The following is a 22603-nucleotide window of genomic DNA, read 5'->3' as shown; positions in this document are numbered from 1 at the left end:
AAATAAATACAATAATCTTGGCAGATGTTACATGCAAGAAAGTTGTACCGATAAGAGAGTGAAGTGCTGGTGAAGTAGGTTTTATACATCTTATACATGATTACCTTCTTTAAGGATAACAGAAGTACTTGAAATAAAGTCATAAAACTCTATAAAATTTCTATCCCACTTGACTGTACTGGGTTCAATCCATAACAACTCCACATTCTTTAATTGTAAATTCCACTTTGCTTACAGCTACTTTTTTAATGTCTGCACCTTTTCACCACCATGGTTTTGTCCAAACCCTTTGTTATCGATAGTGATTGTGGGCATGTTTACTAGGAGTTAGGGGTGAACAGGTTCAACCCTCTGATGACTACATTGTGGTATACTTTGTAAAGGGGACGTTTCCAATAAGAGTGTACGGGGAAATGGGGAGGGTTGGGTTATAGGGTTAGAGTGGTACTTGAGATATACTCACAGCTGTTGTATTGTTGGGCTGATTTGTTGGCAAGGTGGACCGCTCTCTGGATATCATCTTTGTCAAGGAACACCATTCCTCCGTCCATTTCCTGATAACATTTCAAGAACATTTGAAATCAGCACTGACAACCTGTCTTGTAAATAATGAATGCACATGTAATGCTCTTTCCTTTCATTTTTTGTCAGTGACCAGAATCAGATGATACACACAACTGAATATAAATGTCAAACAGCAAGCTTGTTTCTTTGAATGAGCTACAAAATAGAATTGGCTTTCTGTTTCTTTGTTTATTCAATCCAAGATTATTTGCCTTGCCTGGTGATGAGTTCTCTGCCCATCTCACTCAATGTGAGCACACAGCTATGTTGCAACACCCTGAAGGGATGCATACATATGACACAAACAGTCAATTTCATGGTGTGTGTTGGTCATGATGACAGACTTTTATACATTCTTCTGTTTCAAATCCGTACGAAGACCATTTTAAACATATGTACACAGTGTCTGTAAATACTACAGCACATCTGTTTTGGGTGCACTTCCCTAAAAAAATCAGCCAGCTTAAATAATAATAATTTCAATGCAGAACTCCGACACAAAAATGCAGTAGCTGATCCATGCCATTTATGACTACCAACACATAACATGTATTTCTAGATTAGTAAAAGTATAGAAAAATACACATTAATGTGAAGAGCGTCGGTAGTTAGAAATTCAAAGTATATATGCATAGCAAAGCTAGAAACCAGCATTTCTGACAAAGTTAGTAGTTGCATACACACATAACATACAAACTTGTGTCTTCAGACTGAATCATCAGTAATGGTATTGTACACAGGACATGCGCAAGATTGCTGTGTGTTCATGCAATATGAACAGCCTGTTAATGTTGACATGCATTTAGAATTATTACCATGTTCAAAGATAATATTCTAAACACATCTTGGTCGAGAAAAGACATTCTGAGTTCAGCATTTAATTAAACAGTATATCATACACAGTTTCCCCTTGCCATAAAAATCGTTACTTCATGAATTTTCACAAAACATTCCATTTTGAAGACCGTTACTCTCTGCCAATGTGCAGCTGGCTCGGAAGGTTATATCTGATTGGTCGATTGCCACCATTCACAGCAACTTAGGGAGTCTATTGTGTATCATTCAATGATAACAGAAAGATTCAGCCAACCAATGGGATAAAAGCTTCTGACATGCTGCACATCAGCCCGTTATTCTTGATTTTTTTCAAAACACTCAACTTTATACCTGGATGGTCAATGCAAGGTGTAAGTATCTGGCAAGGGTAATTTGTGTATATTAAGGTATAAGTATCTGGCAAGGGTAATTTGTGTATATCAAGGTATAAGTATCTGGCAAGGGTAATTTGTGTATATGCAAGGTGTAAGTATCTGGCAAGGGTAATTTGTGTATATTAAGCCTTCGCAAAAACTAACACAAATGCTAAAGTCAACAGCATCTGATTATACAGCAACAGTAGCAAGTTGCAAGACGCCACAAACAATGATTATTTTAGAAACGTTATGATTATGCAAAGTCTAAGTCACAGGAATCGAACAGAGTATTAAGATATACATAGAATATTACTAAAGAGGAGAAATTTACAGCACAGGAGATAAAGAAGTTCCTTACCAAGGATTAGAATGTCAGTGTACATTGGCACATGTGTGTTCCTTACATCAAATTTTACCCAACCATATCCTAAAATTTTTTACCATAGGTCTGGACAATCACGAAAGTCAAAGTCTGCTTTGTAGAAACACTGATATCAAGATTTTTTGTTTATGTAATGGTAACTGATATACACACAGCATAATGGCTAAATATTGACATAAAAGGGACTGAACCATTTCAAAGTAATGAAACAGCATCTTACCAACACAGACAAGGTGGTTGAATATCTTTTTCTTGAATTCTCAGCATAACAGAAAGGGAATGGCAATAAATTGTGCAAGAAATGTAACATTTATTTAATAATCCCTTGGTTTGTTCGGTTGATTTATCCTGATATAAATTAGTTTGACCCAACTTAATGTTCATTTCAAAGCCATGTTTACTAAGTGAACTTCAACTCGATATGCTCACTTTGGTGAAATCTGACATGTTTAGAAGATATCCAGAAGTGTCGCCAAAAACTGAATGTGAACATCTTGTAACTTTGATGTAGGAATACAAATATGCCAATGGTATGAAAGAGTGGGAAATCTTAATTAATGTTGTTAGTTTTAAATTCATGCTACAGAAAAGAACAGCGGTTAGATTTTGAACATTTTACAAAATATGAAGTACCCCTTTCTAAACTAATCTAGGCTACAAATAGTTAATACCTACACTAACTTTCCCATTTCTAGGACTATGCTCAACTCAGCATTTATTTTTTACCTCCATTTTATCCTGTTTAAGTTTTCGCAACACATCAAGATACCAATCGGCATTGTCTTTTTCAAGGTCACGTATGGTGGCATCTGCAACTGACAGTGCGTCGTACAACTCCAATTCGTCGCCGTTGTCAATGGCAGAGTTAATGATGTCGAGCTGAACGATTACTTGATGTGAAAACAAAGAAAGCAGTGAATATTCAAACATGACCACCCCTTTGTTCCCCTGTAGTATGATCCATACGGCCATACAGAACAATGGGTACATTGCACTGTATAGCAGATTGAAGGGGTGATCAGGTTCAGCAGGGTGATAATGGTGAGCAATGGATGGACAAGTATGTAAAATGTGAGTAAGGTTGTAGTCCCTGGTATTGAAGGTCTACACTACCTCTATGATTCTATAGTGGAGTATTTTATTTTCACTTGGAAAAAGGGAATTTCTAAAAGAAACAACTTCTTATCATTTCATCCTATGGAATGATTTCCTTGTATGAAAAATCTACTGATGCTGCTTGAAAACAGCAGTACTTGTAGTCAGCTCAGAAATTCGCAATTTTCCCAAAGAAAAGACAGAAAAAAGTGCTGGTTTGGCTAATCATTATTCTAATATTCATATGTAAAGGACTAAGATGACATATGACACTTTGTCACAAAATAAAGTACTCCACTGTGGTACAGTATGTTTGAAATAGCATGACTTGAGTTTGAGTAAGATGAACAGGCAGTCACTGGTGAAGCTAAAGGCTCTTGTTTTTGTCTGTTCTAAACCAAAATGGCAAAGTGACAGTGTTGTTGTCTTGCATTTTATTCCAATAAAGAACTTATCAGGGTTTATTTTTCGACTGAAAAACTGCAAGCATTGATTTTACACCCCATGGAACTGCTGCGACAGTAATGCTAACTTTTGATAATTTTTCAGCATTTTTATTTTGAATGTTGGCCATAATTCCTTGTTCTACTCCCCAAGGTATGTTGATGAACACGGTGTTCAGCTTGCCAACTCAGTCTGTGCATGTGTAAACTGCATTGTGATTGTTGAAAAGTGACGTATGGTCCAGACTAGAATTCAAATGTACACAATTACAATGCATTTCATACATATAGACGCTAAGTTGACAAGCTGAATAGTGGGTGTTTCAACATTCTTTGAGGAGTCAGACAAGAAGTTGCAGTTGACATATGAAATAAAAATAATGAAAAAATCATCAAAAGTTAGCATTACTGGCCCTTTAAGTACATGCCATTATCATGGTGTTCACCTTTCATAGGACTTGTGGCATGTACAGCAAAGCTATTTTGATGTGGTTCCTGGCATTTTTAAATTATCTTCTATATTTCAACATTATTCCTTTTGAATGGGACACAATAGGCATGGCTAATGTACCATAACGTTCAAAACGTGCACTTGATTAGTGATATAAAAATCACAATGATGGAACCTTTGCCCCTTCCTTCTCGCCAATGGCTATCAACACTGTACGATTACTTTTTCTACAGAGTGGTAAATATGCAAGGGTCCTGGGATGGTTACGACCTTTACATTTATCTGAGACCTATACCCACCTCAGCCCAAACTACTGTACCCACCCTAGCCTGAACTACTGTACCCACCCCAGTCCAACCTAATGTACCTACTGTACCCTAGCCCAAAACTATTGTACCCATCCCAGTCCAACCTAATGTACCTACTGTACCCTAGCCCAAAACTATTGTACCCATCCCAGTCCAACCTAATGTACCTACTGTACCCTAGCCCAAAACTATTGTACCCATCCCAGTCCAACCTAATGTACCTACTGTACCCTAGCCCAAAACTATTGTACCCATCCGAGTCCAACCAAATGTACCTTCCATAGCCTAAATAACTACCCATCCAAAGCCAAACTACTGTACCTACCCTAGCCCAAACTACAGTATCCACCCAACCCAAAAGAACTGTACCCACTGTAGCCTGAACTACAGAATAGGAAGTGTCTGGGTGGTAAATGTCCAAGGAATAACCATTATGATACCCAATAGTACATGAGAAGGTTATAGGTCAGTTACCCCTGGATTTTTACCCACCAGATACTTACCCTAATCCTAGCCCTAACTACCGTACTGGGTGGGCTACATCAGGGTGGGAAATGTCAGGGTGGGAAATGTTAAGGGGATGACTGTCCTGATACCCATGAGAGAACAGAAGTGATTGCAGTGCAAATGCTCTTTCATCATAGCCCCCTGGAGTCAGATCCAACTCAAAAGTCTATGTTTAGTTTGCAAAGCATACCAGTGCATGACTTGATGTGCATTCCAATGCCATTTTATCACTCAGATACTTTTTTGTCGGACTTTTTTCATGAAGTTTAATCTATACACTCACTTGAAAGTTTAAAGGTTACTTTGACATATATTTCAAAACTGGTTTTGTGCATAACCTTCGGGCAACATTCGCCAGGGAGAGCTATATCATGGAAGTGCTACTTATGCAATGGAAAATTACAGGACCTAAAAAAATAGTGTTGTTCAATGAAATTTGGTAATCAACATCAGTGTAGAAATTCATTAATTTTCAATAGATACTAAATGTGGAGATATTGACAGCCAATGGGTCAATGCACTACAGCCAATGTGATTCATTTGCAATACGAATACCAGGAATTGTGTGGAAATGTGAATGGAAAGTGGTGGTTGATTGGTTGAAAGAACTGGAGTGACACTGGACTAGCCAATCAAAGGCACTGAGAGAGAACTTTGTGTATATTATACTTCTATCAAACAAACTACAATTTAGTGCAGTGTTCCTAGAAAGATGAATCTAGTTGACAGGGGCTAAATTAAATGTGCACGGGCCTACAAGTATAGTAATGTCTGTTAAACTTCACCACAGTATGTTAAACGTAGTTTGTTCAACTCCACATCAATTGGCAGAAACTAGCAAGCTGCCTTTTTAAGATTCATTCTGTGATCATCAATATAATGTGCAACTGACAATTAAAATCTGCAAATATATTTCAATTTCATAAGATCAAGTTCTAATTGGAGTGTTATGTGGTGTAGTGAGTATGACTGAGTGAAGATGGATGTTGACTTACAGTTGACTTTGTTTAAGTTGCCTTGGATTTCAGCCTGTGTCAGTAATGTATCGTACACGTCACGTTCCTCAAACGTTTCACCCTCACGTAATGACTGTGTAGGGAAATAGACATGATATGACATCACATTGATATGACCTGAGTGTAAACCAATGAGGTGTTTCCATGCAAGTCACATGACATGCTTGATAAAATCACATGCTTGTGTGTGTATGATAAAGGGGTGGGCAAATCCAAAACAACATTTGGTGGTTTTGATTGCAACCTTGTCCAGTGGTTGCCCGTATTATCTATCACAAAAGCGATTTAATTTGAACTGGTCTGTCCACTTTGCAGAACTGTAGATGAACTGACCTGAGCTGACATCTCACTTACCCTGGACCAAAGACCAAAGGATTTGCTCACCCCTTCAAGTTGTTTTCATTTTGGTGTGTATGAATCACAAAAAATAAAACATGAAGATTTTTTGAAAATGTGTAAGGTTTTCTGACTTGTTTGACCCATTGATGAATTTATTCCCATTTTATTATGAAGTAGTTTATCATCTCAGGTGGTGTACAGATTTCCAACTTTTACCTCGTTTTAGGCATGCAACACCCAGAACCAAACAAACTACATCAACTATTTCATCCTACGAACACTAGAACAATTAATGTAACATTAGTGTTAAACAAGTGTTCAAATTTATATGTTAATTACAGTCTGTAGAAGAAACTCTGGAAACAAGATTCTTGAATTCAAATTCTACCATTGTAGATGTAATACTCAGATTTACAATGAAATCCTTTGCTGTTAAATGTATGATCAGTGTAGATCTTCAAGTTTGGGTTGGGGATTTCAAGATTGCACTGGTCAAGGAATTCAAAGTGGGTATAACACAACACATGACAATACAACCAACTTAAAACCTTTGAAACTGAAAGATATCTATAGATGCTGGCCTGAATCAAAGGATGGTAAGATGCCCTGCATCTATGTGTTAAAGTCAATTTTACCTGTAGAGTACGTTTTCAAGTTGGTCACTGTCAAATTCATTGTATGCAACTTGAAATATGTGAAAATAAGACTCTTCTCCTTTTAAAAATCTAACAACAAAAGATGTCATATAATTAATATCATCAAGGAGCTTCTACCAAGGTTACTTTCCATGTCTTGAACATTTTAAAAATCACATCATACACCAGTACTGTCAAGTCACATTGTTCATTTCTCTGGAGCAAATTTGCATCTATTGTACTCAGGACTTAACATGCTCAGGACTTCAACAGTCTCTCTTCATTAACATAGTTCATTTCAAGTATATTTTGCTTTCTTGACATTCTGAAAGAGATCAAAGCATACACACCAAAGAACACGCTAACATTGCATCAGTATATGATAGAAAAGCAAGCTGGATATCTTAGGTTATTCTAATTCACACCAGTGTATCTACCTTATTGAGTACAGCTTCTGCCTTGCTAGCTTTAGCTGCAGCCAAGATATCTTGGTAGCCATCTTGATTTTTAAATCGGATGTTCAGTAGATGGGCGCTAGGATTCTCCAGTGCTGCCACTGTGACGTCTGGTTGGCCTTTGTCTATGGCTTCATTGATGGCAATGATGGCTGCGTGTACTATGGAACCAAAGTAACACCACAATATTAGGGTTAAAGATTTTAAGGTACACATGTCAGTTCTATTAGGGCTTGAAATTTCTACAAGGCCAACATATGAGTGCTCTTTCACATCAAGCAGGACAGATTACAAATCTAAATTAGCTTTCTATAAATCTATTTTGAATGTTGTACATTTTCATTTGCTCCTTACCCTACGGAAATTCCCAGGAAAAATTAAATCATTAAAACTGCAGCAGGGAGTACGGGAAGTGCTTCTAAAAGCAAATTTATGAAATAATATTTCAATGATATTATTCATCAGAAAATTAACAGAGGTACACTTGTCTTCAACACATGGCTTCTTCATACACTTTTCTGTATAGTGATAAAGCCCGAGTACGAGGGCTCTTCTGGTATATAAAGTCCAACCCAACGATAAAATGTGACGAGGCCGCAGGCAGAGACATTTTATCATAGGGTTGGACTTTATATACCAGAAGAGCCCGAGTATGAGGGTTTTATCCGACTTAAAAACTATCTCCCCTAACTGATATGTTTTCGTTTTCAATGTCTTTACGTCAACCGTCCCCTTTGTCAATGTAACATGTTTAGGATATGAATTAAAACTTTTATTTGTGAAATAGCCTTCCAATGTAATGGAACATCCTATAAATGCCCTAGGGCACATTATATAAATGCCCTAGGCACAGCAGATTTTGTGTTGCAGCTGGTTTCCGCTGTGTTACCAAATTTGAATATTAAAACGTACCAGATGTCTACAGAATATGACATGTTCACTTTTGATTGGACAGCACTTTACTACGGCGCTGTCATTCGTTACGGAATTTGGTGACCAAGGCTTTACGAGTAGGTAAAACACCCTGAATTGAGCACTCTGATTGGTCAATCAACAGTAGATGGTTTTTAAGTATAGTGATGGCCACAATTGGTTGTGTTGAAAAAGAGATACCAGTGGGTAGATATTTGACAAGTGCCATGCCAAAAATGCTGTGGCAATACATTGAAAATACTCTATAGGGCAGGGGAAACAGATCTTTGCATTTTCTTTCCAATGTAAACAAAATTCATGAGCAAGTTGATTCTGACATAAACTGCTGTTTTGTAAATTACATATTTGTGAATCTGATAGATTTTTTTCATAGATGAAGATCTTTTAATTTAGAGGTACTTGGATTGTTAAATTATTTGAATACTTTATTTTACAATGTATTGAAATTGTTAATACTTACAGGCTGCTTCATCAACTGGCATCTGTCAGAAAATCAAAGAGAAAAAAAAAGGAAATTAATGAACTTAGGGATTGTCTGGTTATGAGAAACTGTCTGTATGTGAGACTCGTCTTTCTTCTGTTATTAAAAACATAAACAAGACTGGCTTGGAGTCTCTGCAAGACTGGAGACTCTGCAAGACTGGCTTGGAGTCTCAACAAGACTGGCTTGGAGTCTCTACAAGACTGGCTTGGAGTTTCTGCAAGACTGGCTTGGAGTCTTAGCAAGACTGGCTTGGAGTTTCTGCAAGACTGGCTTGGAGTCTTAGCAAGACTGGCTTGGAGTTTCTGCAAGACTGGCTTGGAGTCTTAGCAAGACTGGCTTGGAGTTTCTGCAAGACTGGCTTGGAGTCTCAACAAGACTGGCTTGGAGTCTTAGCAAGACTGGCTTAGAGTCTCAGAAAGAATGGCGTGGAGTCTCTGCAAGACTGGCTTGGAGTCTCAGCAAGACTGGCTTGGAGTCTTAGCAAGACTGGCTTGGAGTTTCTGCAAGACTGGCTTGGAGTCTTAGCAAGACTGGCTTGGAGTCTTAGCAAGACTGGCTTGGAGTCTTAGCAAGACTGGCTTGGAGTTTCTGCAAGACTGGCTTGGAGTCTCTGCAAGACTGGCTTGGAGTCTCTGCAAGACTGGCTTGGAGTCTCAGCAAGACTGGCTTGGAGTTTCTGCAAGACTGGCTTGGAGTCTTAGCAAGACTGGCTTGGAGTCTTAGCAAGACTGGCTTGGAGTCTTAGCAAGACTGGCTTGGAGTTTCTGCAAGACTGGCTTGGAGTCTCTGCAAGACTGGCTTGGAGTCTCAGCAAGACTGGCTTGGAGTTTAGCAAGACTGGCTTGGAGTCTTAGCAAGACTGGCTTGGAGTTTCTGCAAGACTGGCTTGGAGTCTCAGCAAGACTGGCTTAGAGTCTCAGCAAGACTGGCTTGGAGTTTCTGCAAGACTGGCTTGGAGTCTCTGCAAGACTGGCTTGGAGTCTCAGCAAAACCACAAAAATGCTAAATCACTCAATCATGTCGGTGAAGAAGCACAGCCAAAACATAAATTATTATATCAATATCCTGTATCCAAATGTCACAGAGTGTTTCATATATGGCTTAGCTTTAGAATTTCAGAGATTCTCTCTTTCAAAAGTCATACATGCCATTGCAATGTTCAACACAAACACAGTTATGATTATCTCTACTTAGTTTACCCTGGCTTTTCGCAAAGCCTCAGAACATGATTCAATTTGCCATTTGTGGTCTATGCAATGGGTGATAAACACACACACTACATGTGTATTAACAACTCTGCTAGTGTTGGAATACCAGTATGTGTATCTGGCAAATGTTATCTCTTGTACAGGCAGTAGTGGCTTTTTTATGCTTTGTCCACAACTAGTTAACTTGTTTTACGTTCCTACAACTTTTGTTTCTTAGGGACAGACATCTCTATGTTATCTACTATGAACACTGATCTACAGTGTACAGTTAGGCCAAAAAAAAAAGGAATGTTTCTGATCAGGTCCTTCTTTAAAAAATGGTGACAACATCACTGTTCGCTCCCATATAGTTATCAAAACAAGTTAACAATTGTATGAACATGGACATACATGTACAGACAGACTGACATACACAGACTTGTACAGAGTGATGACATTGACCCCAAGTGTGCCTTGGCCCATGGAGAGTGATAAAGATATAACAAACAGCTGAATGTAATGATAAAATAGTTAAGTATAGGCCTATACAGGCACTGAGAGTGAATATGTTACAGCAATTTGATTAGTTTCTTTTCCTTTTCTACTTCTGTGATAATATTTAAGAAAATCAATCTGCAAGGCAGTTTATGTATTGACAAATATGTTATCTTTTACAAGCACACAGTAAACTGTTCTTGATTTTTCATTTACAATATTTGACATGGACTGAAATACATAACATGCAACCAATGTTTACACTTTGCCCATACACCAGATACATTGAGAAATTTCAACATAAATCATTACTCAGAAAACCCTATACAGGGAAAAGTAAACATACTTTTCTTCCAGAACAGCTGGTGCTTACAAACTTAACCAAGTACACAAGGATGATGACACAAGAGATAAAGTTAAACTGTGGTGAACTTGACTATTCCTTTCAAATCCTTACCTAACTTGACATCTTAAAATAAAATACACTGCATGGTTAATTACGCACAAAAATACATCGGGGTGGACCATTTGATAAGGATGGTGTCTGGAAGATCGATGAGGTACATTATCTTTTTTATCCGATCCATTGTACATTCTTTTTTCCCACTCTCCCACCTTTTCTTTTTGTCAAACCTTCTCTAGCTGAATTTTTTAGTGGCATTTGTTTGGAATTGTGTCAAAATCTGCCAGGATTTTTTTTACTGCATTTCAACACCAAATAAAGTTAACCATATCAAATGCTTACTAAATCACCACATTATATACTCTTAATTCCAGTAGGTATAAAATACCAAAAAAAATCTTAAAAATACAAAATGAAAGATATCCCAGTAAAAACTGACAGTTTCGCAAAGTTGCCCCAAAAATTCAAATTTCCGGATTTCAACTTAATTTCAATATATCTTATTAACAAAAACCCTAACAACCTGTTTACTAAATATCAAAGCAATCAGACTGGTAAATTTTGAGAAACAAATTTTTTGACCAAAAATGAGAAAAATTGCCCCCCAAAATACAAAATTGCAGATTTCATCCTAATTTTAAATTAACATTAACATGTTAAAATCTCATTAACATAAACCCTAGGAACCTGTACACAAGATATCAAAGCTACCAGATCACAAGTTTTAGGAGAAAAATTTTTTGACCAAAAAAAGCAAAAATTGCCCCAAAAATAAAAAAAAAATTGCCAGTTTCAACATACCTTCAATACATTATATTGGGATTAATCTTAGATACCTGTATACCAAATATCAAAGCTATCAAATGAGTAGTTTTTGGATAAAAATTTTTTTTATCAAAAATTGGGAAAATTGCCCCAAAATTACAAATATGACAATATCAATACAATTTGCACAAGCATGACTGAGGTCATTCTGAGGAACATGAATATGAAGTTTCATAGCAATCATACTAGCGATTTCAGAGAACAAGATTTTTTGACTAAAAACTGAAAAAATACGCTAAAAATACAAACATGCAAATTTCATCCCAATTTTTGCACACATACTTTAGAATACCTAAAGAAATCTGCATACCAAGTTTCAACCAAATCTGACTACTGCTTACTGATTTTTAGACATTTGCAGGATTTTTCCTTTTTCCCCATCATTTGCATATTTTTGTCACTGACATGTTCATTTTAACAAATTCACATCTCCACCCCTAGGTGCACCTGTACACCAAATACTAAGACAGTAGGTGCTACGGTTTAGGAGTTTTTGATGTGGACGGACATACATACATACATACATACATACATACATACAGACGACATTTTTCCACCTTATACGAATACCTCCCATTTGCATATATACATATGCATATTATATGGGAGCTAAAAATGGTGCGGCGACGCGCATTTTATTTTTTTTTTATTTTTATTTTTTTCCCTCAAGGGAGGGAGGAGGGTCAGTTTTATAGTTTTATCAATATAGTCACATATATACTGTTCATGCAGTCACTGATCATGCCCCCCAAAGAATTTTCTCTTTCTCTTCAGCCATTTTGGTTTGGTGTCAGCCACGGCCGCCGGCCACAAACAGGAAAAAAAAGGGTGACGCGCTGTTGTTCAAGTGACGCGCGCGCTGACCAGAAACATTTCTTTTTCTTTTTTTGGCCTTACATTAGGTAGAAATGTGCCACTGAGACACACCTTCAAAATCTAAAATCTTACAACACTTTGTTGGTCAGTGTGGACTCCCTTTGAAAACTGTATAGGAACTTATTCCACCATCTTGTCCTTGATAAAATTTAGTTTAATTTTTTTCCTATAGAACAGAATCAATTTTGGCTTACTAGTAAATATCAGTAAATTTGAGGTCATTCACTTCTCACTTAAAAATTTATACAGTGATCCTTAATTATTGTTTATGACAAAATCAAAATTCAACATTTCATTTGGTATGGAAGGCGTTTAAAACTTTTATTTATTTTTAGGTGCACACTGCCTTAAACTTTTTTTTTTTCAAGCTGCTTTACTGTATTGATGTTTTGAAGACCCAAAGTGTGTTAAACTAAGAAACAGACAGAGATGACAATATACATGTGGCGACAGCCAGACCTTGGGCATATTTCATACAGCATACATTGGTTGCATTATTGGCAAAATATAAATTCAGGTCTTGACATGAATTTTGTTGGACACACATCATACACTGAAACAAACTGTATCTATTTACAAAGTGTTTGTATAACATGAGCACCAGATACTGTAACGTGTTTTGGTAGACATGAATACGATGTCAGACAGAAAGGCAAAACACAATGAGGAAATATATGAACAGGAAAGGTCTTGCAAGTAGCAGAAATGATTAGCACGAAGAAATACAGAGTATGACAGTAGCTTTAGAGTGTCCAGCATATAGCTGACATACCAAACTGTACCTGAGACCTACATGTGTGTTGTTGTCTTTATCTTGTCATACCCAGAGGCCACTACTAGATCCACTATTGTTACATTTCATAACATGCAGATACTCTGTACCTTGGAATATTTTAAGCCAGCATTTACAAACAATAACATCAGTCCATAGATTTTCACAAAAGCTCTAACAACTCTTAGCTAAATACCACAAAACTGCCATCCTCATGCAAAGACAAGCCATCTCTAACCCCTTTTACTTCCATGGTTTGGCCCAAGCCCATTGAAATCTATGGTGATTATGGACTATTTACAGGAAACTTGGTGAGAACGGGTTAACTTCCATTTCTGTTCTTTAGCCAGTGCTTTCTCTAAACTAATATACTTGTACTTGTCAAAGTGATTCATTTCTTGACACGGAGTAGCTATTGCTCTGTTAGTGTTCCTTGGCCAAAAAAAATCATAGATGTTTTGAATGATTGGTTCAATTGATGCAACCACATAATTTGTTCTACTTTAATCCTTTTTCTGAGGTCACAAGATCCAACTACTAAAATGAAAACAACAAAACTGACATGTTTCAATGCAGCAGTAATTCTAACACATTGAAAAATAATAAATTCGCTGTTCAGGACTTTATATGCTATATGTTTCGTTTGAATGAATTGAAATTTTTCAATCTTGATTCTCACTAGGAATATGCCTTTTCCAGTACAAAGTTTTCACTCTAAAAATCACATATGCATTTCAACCCTTTTGCAACCATGGTTTGACCCAAAACCCATTGTTATCACTGGTCATTGTGGACCTATCTACTGGTTATTCAGGGTGGACAGGTTGAGGAGATCAATTTGTGTTTTTTTTATTGGCCTCCCATTCCTAAATTCAACTTTAGTAAAACTGATCCCAATAATGACGGTGGTTTACCTCATTAGCTAATATGCCACCAATCTTACTGAATGCCGGCATCTGTATGCCATACTTGTCCAGCTCTTTCCTCATGGCACTGATTTCTTCATCTGGAGAGAGAAGCAAGAAAATACTGATTTAAATATTCTGTACCCTTTTGTTCACTCTCTTGAGCTGAGACCATGAGAGGAGATGAAAAAGTGGTCAGATTTTGTGATATAATTACATCTTCAACTTTGTCGGGGTTTTTTTAGTAATCATTCACCATGGATGGGTTGAGAAGGATATTTACAAGGAAATGTTCAACTTTCAAATATGTTCCTGTATGAGAGATGCTGCTGTATTCAAGCAAATGCTCAAGCTGATGTTATTCTGAAAACTTGAATGACACCATCCAAGAAGCATTCAACATTCAAATGTGCTACCATACAAGCTACAAGGGTCATGCCTCTTGTCAAAGTGATGTCATTGTAAAACTCAAAGTGCAGAGTTTAATCATACATGCAGACCCTCAACAGTCTATGGTTTAACCCTTTTCCTGCCGAGCGCCCTTGTCCGTTATTTTGCCAAGTCAGTAGAAAACCGCCCCATAATATGTGCCTGTAAAAGATTGGCTCTCCTGCATGTTATCCTGCCAGGCATTTTGGCAGAAATCGCCCATTTTCAGGTTTGTTTTAGCCGTACTTATACGTGTTAGACTTCGATAATTTCTACATGCCCGTAGACAGGGGAAGGAGCTCAAGGGTTACTGCAGAAAAAAATTGAGGTCACGGCTTTGTTTGCCCCTGGGAGTGCGTCATTTTATTGCCGTTTCATGTTTATTTTTTCGGAAATAAACTCCTTCAGTATTACGCACGTCCGCTAGGCACAAACATCACCTCACTCGTCTGTTAGTCAGAGACCCTGAGGGTCGTGCTAGGGGTGCAGCAGCACCGGCAAACCTGTCCTGTTTCCCCAGGGTAGGGTCAATTGAATACGTACCTGCAACGACTTGGCAGTGTAGCACAAAAACTACGTTTTTGCCGTTGTATTAACGACATGGCTGAGCCATTGAAGCACAGCTCCACGCAGTTTAGCCAGCTCAGTTGGGAGTTGGTTTACGAGTGTTACCGTTCATTACTGACTTAATCGAGTGGTCCTCAGTCAGGTACGGGTTTGTACCGACAAGGCTTGGGCTGCAGCTAACCAGTGATAACCAGTCACTACACCCAAGTCTTCAGTTCACTTTTGCGATGCACGGTGCAACGCTATATGCTTCCATTGTTCTAGCCATCGACGTGTCCACATGCCTGGCAGCCATATTGTACTGCTAGCTGGTTTGCATAACAAAAGCAGTCCCTGCTAAATGCAGGCGGTATCCCCGTAGCAGACTACACATTGACCTTATTGACCTTATGAATTCTCTGTACGCAAACAGCGTACGTAGTTACCAATGCGTCGGCAAGAGGATACGTTTGCCTGCAAACCAGAGCCAATACTTCGGACGAAGGAATAAATAAAAAATACCGTCAAGGACACTATGTGCTCACATTCGGTTTGAATTGGTCCATTCAAGAAATATTTAAACCAGGAAAAACAAGAATGACAAAAGCAAATAAGGTATCCAACTTAGGTACTGGAGGTCATCTTTAGGAACATGCATATCAACTTCTATAGCAATGGGACAAGCAGATCCTAAATACATAAGCAAATGTCAACAACAAAAAACAGACAAGGCTTGATAAAAAGAAAAGGTGGGAGTGGGCAAAAAATGCACAAGGGATCTGGTAAAAAAGTAATGCTACATCAGCAATCTTCTAGACCCTACCCCCTCCTGAATATCAAATGTTCCACCCCTTGGTATTACATAAGACCAAATGACAGGAAGTTGGAGATTTTTTAATTAATGTCATGAGTGTTATCATTCTAATGTAAACAGCACTTAAGGTAGTTACAGATAGTGAAATGCCTTCAACTGTGGGCAGTGATTACAACATCTGGAATTATCCTGGATCCAAATTTCTCATCAGTTCTTGTATGTCTTACACAGAAAAGTTGCAAAAATTGGTCCAAAATGAAAAAAAATCACCTCAGCTTTGTTTTCTGGATCAAATTTTCCTACAAATTGATACCAAATATGACAAAATTATGTTCACAGCCTTCAAAATTGTCTCACAACATATCCTGGGTTGGTGTAGGTCATTTAAGGTCACAAACTGAGAAAATTACCTAAAATATACGAATTTTGGGGTTTCCCAACACTTTGAGCAGAAAATTTATCTAATAACATCTTTTGGGACTTTATATCAAATTACAAAGCTATCAAACAAGGGACTTTATACCAAATTACAAAGCTATCAAACAAGTAATTTTGAGATAAAGTTTTCTTGACCAAAAATGACAATATTGTCTTAAAAATACAAATTTTTATATTTCAGGACAATTTCCACATATCTAACTATTGTCATCTCTGTACGTCTGTGTACCAAATATGAAAGCTGTCTGTCCAGGGGTTTTAAAAAGGAAATACTGTTTAAGATTTTTTGACCAAAAATGACAAAATTGCTCAAAAATAGTAATTTTCCCAATTTTGTCATAATTTCAACAAATTAGAAGAGTAACACCCTTGCAAAAAGACAACCAAAATTTGAGAGCGATTGGGCTGGCAGTTTCAGAGAAGAAGAATTTTTACTGAAAATGAGAAAAATCACAAAAAAATTCAGCAAAAATACAAAATTAAGGATATCTTCACAATATTCATAAAACTGTATAAGGTTCACCTAAGGTACTTGCACACAAATTTTCAAAGCAATCAAAAAGTGGTTCTTGAGTTATAAATTCTTAACCATTTTCACATTTTGTAAGCTCATTTGCATAATTTTGGCGATGCAGACTTCATTTGAACAAAATCCCATCTATAGCCCAGGATGCATCCAAACACCAAATACCAAGCTGAAACGTGCAGCGGTTTGTGTGTTTTCGATGTTGACGGACATACTGTACGTACATACATACATACATACATACATACATACACACATACATACAGACGCCATCAACTTCAGCCTATACGATAAACTCACATTGGTATAACCAAATGTGAGCTAAAAATCCAAAGCTACGTCCATTGAATGGCACGGCCAAGGCGGTGGAGGACGTTGCCTGGCTTGAACTTGCAGAGCTGAAGACCAGCTTAGTACGTCGGACACCAGTTTTGTAATGGTATTTCCGAGTCGTTCACATCCGTTCCATCGGAGGAACAAGTCGAGCTGTCCCGTCAAAAATACGTTCTCATTTTCAGTCACGCACAACTGAATAAGTGACTTTCGTCTCGCACCATCGGCATATCTGCCAAGTCGTTTACGAAAGGTAGCCTTCTAGATTAGCATTGCCGAGTTGGTCAAGTTCGGCAGCAATCTCTATAGTGCCAGGCAGCCAAGTACGTCCAACTCCGCCAGAAAACGTCACCATGCTATCCTGCCAAGTCCGCTAAAAAGCGGTAAAAAAACCCCAGCCCCCTCGGGTGTGGGGGACTGGCAGACAGGTTTCTGCACCTTTCCCTGTCTATCGACTCCCTGCGAACCCATTTCGAGGGGAAAAGGCGTTCCTTGTCAGAAAACCTCTCCTCCGATGACCCCTAAACGCACAGGGGATAGCAAAACGTAGTGCCGTCGACTTGGCAGGAAAGGGGGTACCCAAAAAGGGCCCAATTTCCACCGGGTTGGGAGAATAACGGTCACCAGTGCTTAGATTCTGGCTACACCGAATTTCAAGCGGATTTTCACCGACTTGGCAGGAAAAGGGTTAATGTGTCTATCAAGTATTGGCTACTAGTACTACAAGGCCCTCATGAGGTTTTGGCCATTGAACTCACATGTGGCAATTATTCGGGACACGCAATCAACATAATTAACTGCAATTTGGTGTTGAATTTAGACAATCGATTGCATTAAAATTATAAAGCTAACAAGATTACTGCTGAGTGTAAACATGTTTGTTAAAAATGTAATCATCTAAATTGCATGCATGGTCAATTGGATTATGTCCTTATATGTTTTCTCAAATTTTTATCAATATCCTACCAGACAGAAATAGCTATGCACACGTGTATATTCAGACCAAAAGGTACAATTTATCTTTAGTTCTCAATGTTTTTTGTCACAACTTTATAGTTTATTCATTTATTTACATTTACATGTATGTATTATTCATTTCTTTCTTTCTTTTTTTATGTACTCAATCAAAATCACAATTTATTTTATTTACTTATTTCACATTGTTTCAGAAACTGAGAATGATGGGACCAGGGTAGCTGGCCTCATTCAGAATAAACAAATGAAATGAGTCAACATGTTCTGCTGTACGGTCTCAAACAATGTAAATTTGATCTTCTGTGTTTTTGGATCAGCACTATTGGCAACTGTTGCTGGACACAATCACAACAGCACTTAATATAAAATAATCATTTAATCCTGAACACACTCAGATACCTTGTTGAAACATTAACAACAATGACATCAATATCGTAGTAGTATCAACTGCATCCTTGTCAGTGATGATACCACACTGGTCCACTCTAGCTAACTGAGTGACTCCACCTAGCAATTAACCCAGATCTATACCCATGATAGTAATACCTAATCTCACATCTGAGAAGGTCACATACCTGTGAAATTAACTTTACCATACAAATTCTCTATCTGCGGGGCGATGCCAAGCTTGAACAGGTATAGACTGCAATACAAACAAAAGGTGATCAATTAATACGTGGAGATGGTGTCATCCATGACAGTTACTCATCAAAGTTAATGATTTCTATGACAGTACATGCTACTGTGCATCCTACAGACACAATCATGGATCAGGCGATATCTATATATTTACTGTTGATAAAAATCAACAGTATATTATATAAAATATCGCCTTTTAAACAAAATCTGTACATTGAGTCAATCCATAGTGTAAATGAATAACAATCATGTAATCATAAACATAGGGCCAAAGTCCTGAAGCTACTATAGACATGGATACAAAATTAAGTATTTCCTTACTGTATGAAATTATCTCACTAAGGTCATCCTACGGACAAGTAAACTAATATTAAAGCTGTCTGACCAGCGTTTTTGAAAGAACAAGCAACTCAACAGTTGACAGAGCTCTGTTGAGTTATGTAGAGAATAACCTTTTGTGACACATGTATTGATGAAGAAGGTGGATATCTTTGATTAACATTGTGAGTTCTGTTTAATAAGTTGAGACTGTACATACTCAGAGAAAGCACACTGAAGAGACAAAGGTTTGAAACTTAAGAAGTTCAAGGTCATCAAAAGCATAATAAGGAATCATGTTACACTATCATTGCACTGTTTACACAGATTGCATAATTGCTATAAATAGCACATGAGGAATCTTTATACAGCCCAGCTTTACCATAAAACCCTATCACTTTGACCACTCTTTAATTGACCACTCTATTTTTTTCCTCAAAAAGTAATTTTATTTTATCCTTACCAAGTCAACCATAAATGGAATTAGAACTTTCTCTATCTCTATCTCTATCTCTATCTCTATTGACTATTTTGAGCAATTTCTTTTAGATAACATACAGGGCACAATAAATGACGGTTCAGAATATGTCAAAGTTGGGATTCAGGAAAGTTGCCTTTACATGTTTTAATCCTCCAAGATGGTAATCACTTCACTATGAACTGTCAAAAAAAGTTGAACTTTCTGATAATTCTACACTAAAATTATTTTGGCTTTGATGATTTCCTAATTAATTCAATTATTTAAAATCATATTAATTATTTTTTTCTGGGTGAATTGATAGGGTTTATACAGTACAAGAATTACATACAATGTAAGTCAAATTTGACCAAAAATGACCAAAAAATTCCTTAAAAATACAGATTTGCATATTTCATCACAATTTGAACAAGTCTAAGTAAGGTTACCCCTAGGGACCTGTATACCAAATAACAAAGCTGTCTGACCAGCGGTTATGAAGAAGAAGATTTTTTACCAAAAACACCTTTTTTTGCATTAATTTGCCTATTTTCAACAATATCAAAAAATTAAAAAAAATAGTTTCTCAAAATCATATTTTCATCTACACAACAAATATCAAATCAGTAAGTACTGCGGTTCTCAAGATATTTGAGTGGACGGACGCCTCACAAACGGACATACATACATACATACATACATACATACATACATACATACAACATACATACATACATACATACATACAGACTGACGACGGACGCCGGACGGATACCCATCCCAATAGCTTCTATAGACTATAGTCTATAGTAGCTAATTAAATAACACATTTGACCTTTCTGTAAGCTGTCCTATCAGTATCAGTCTGTTAACCAATATATATTATTTGGAAACCCTGCTTGACAAATTAGTGTTCATAATTCATACTTCAACACTTATGGGCACATTCATGTTAAAGCTTCGTCCAAATGTTGGTTTTAAACTTGAAATGCAGTCAACTTGGCCAGTGCTCCATTGCACAAGTCAGCTGACAGTATGTTATATGAATGAGTAAAATTTAACAACAATGAGAAATGCCCTGAACACAATTTTACCGTTGTATTAAATGCCTGGCTCTTTCAAATTGATGCTTATATATTTGATTACAGCTGTGGACTGTAAATATTTGCTATTTTATTTATTTATTGTCAATGATACTATGACAGTGAAAATGTATGATATCAGTCAATACATGTATTCCATCATTGTGTTGATCTTAATTAGATCAAGACAATTACTAATTTGTATCCATTGTGTTAATTAAGAACATAATTAAATTGGAATCTCTTGATTCAGTGATGTGATTATTGGAATGGTAGCATTTTACTTCTCTGTCTAAATTTTTACGTTTTGATTCTATTTAGGTTATTAAGATAGTCAAATATTGGAACAGATTTTGTCATACTTTTTGTGAAACACTAAATTGTCAGTTGTCTAAATGCACACTAATGTTTCATGTTCTACCCATACACATTGTGGATATGCCTAGTGTTCAGTTTTTCATCCCAGCCTGTGCGCATGCAGTGTCCGATGTTAATGTTGACAACAGAATTTTCGTTCTAACAAAAATGCATTTGTCCACAAAACCATAATGTAATATACACAACATGTTTTTGCAAGACTGGTTGAGTACAGCACATGTCAATGTTGCTTTTGCAAGGCTGGTAGAATTCAAGGCTGGTAGAATACAAGGCTGGTAGAATGCAAGGCTGGTAGAATACAAGGCTGGTAGAATACAAGGCTGGTAGAATACAAGGCTGGTAGAATGCAAGGCTGATAGAACACTGCACATGTCAAATCTCTTTGGGAGTAGCAGAAGAAAACATTCTCGTTTTCTACAAAAACATGAATGATGTAAACATTATCAAAATTTACATCTTTAATGATTTTACTCTTGACCTAGTGGCTGACCTGAACCCATTAACACATATGATGATACAACAAACATGTCCATTAACAACAAAGGTTTGGCTTTTAATGTACATGTACATTGTTCACCTGTTCTAGACAAGAAGACAACGCTTTGAAAACCAACTTTGAAACACGGTTTTGTAATTTGATGCATAAATCTCCCAGTGTTTGTTGCATGCTGGTTAAGAATAAATCTTTTGCATATAAACTGTATATCATCATTTCCTTGTGAAACCTAACGTTGGTCTTTAAGGGCATAGTGCAACACACTTGAAATTACATACAAAAACACAAGATTTTTCTATCTCCCTCTGAGCTCATTCTGAAAATTGAAAATAAAAACATCATCCATTTTGCAACCAATTTGATATAATACTATTGTTTTCAATTGCAAAGTATAACCTAATTGGATAATGATCAGGATTGACAGGGTCAGACATGCAATGTAACATATTTAATTGTTGAGTCAGATCACTGATCTCTTTGTATGATATGGAAATATTATCTGGACCACTCTCCAATCGCATCTATCAGATGTGGTTAGAGAGAGATAAGAAATAATTTGGGAACCTTAACACCTACTGATCTTTGTCCTACAACACATGACTGCTAATGGTCACATCCACTGACAAAAATCCCCAGCAGACTTTATCACCAAAAAGTTTATTTGAAATGCAATGAATCTGTGCTCAGTATTGCTATCATGAAACAAAAAATGACAAAAACAATGACTTTAAGTACAATGGCACTTCCATTTGTTGATAAACAGCATTGTCAAAGTGAAGAGTACTTTTGAGTCAAAATTTGAGACTGTTTCTTTCACCCTACAGTCAAAATCCTAACTTGACATTGTCTATTAATAATTATATGATTATGTGTAAAGGTATTGATTGAACTAATTAAACTAACC

The 22603-nt window shown here is 37.0% G+C and overlaps 1 protein-coding gene across 2 annotated transcripts in view; it reads right to left on the bottom strand.

The window, feature by feature from the left end:
- LOC139121047 (ras GTPase-activating-like protein IQGAP1) overlaps window positions 1-22603 on the bottom strand; it is a 91751-nt gene that overhangs the window by 36093 nt on the left and 33055 nt on the right. For both annotated transcript variants that reach the window (XM_070685639.1, XM_070685637.1), the window contains exons 6-12: window positions 18905-18972; window positions 14278-14369; window positions 8782-8803; window positions 7371-7549; window positions 5939-6032; window positions 2866-3029; window positions 464-554 (exon numbers count right to left, since the gene is read on the bottom strand). In XM_070685639.1, coding sequence (XP_070541740.1) covers window positions 464-554; window positions 2866-3029; window positions 5939-6032; window positions 7371-7549; window positions 8782-8803; window positions 14278-14369; window positions 18905-18972 — 710 coding nt within the window. The remainder of the gene's footprint in view (window positions 1-463; window positions 555-2865; window positions 3030-5938; window positions 6033-7370; window positions 7550-8781; window positions 8804-14277; window positions 14370-18904; window positions 18973-22603) is intronic.

The sequence above is a fragment of the Ptychodera flava genome, chromosome 21 (assembly GCF_041260155.1).
Source record: "Ptychodera flava strain L36383 chromosome 21, AS_Pfla_20210202, whole genome shotgun sequence".
Taxonomy (NCBI): domain Eukaryota; kingdom Metazoa; phylum Hemichordata; class Enteropneusta; family Ptychoderidae; genus Ptychodera; species Ptychodera flava.
The sequence above is the reverse complement of the archived record's forward strand: the minus strand, read 5'-3'. Positions and strand labels throughout refer to the sequence as shown.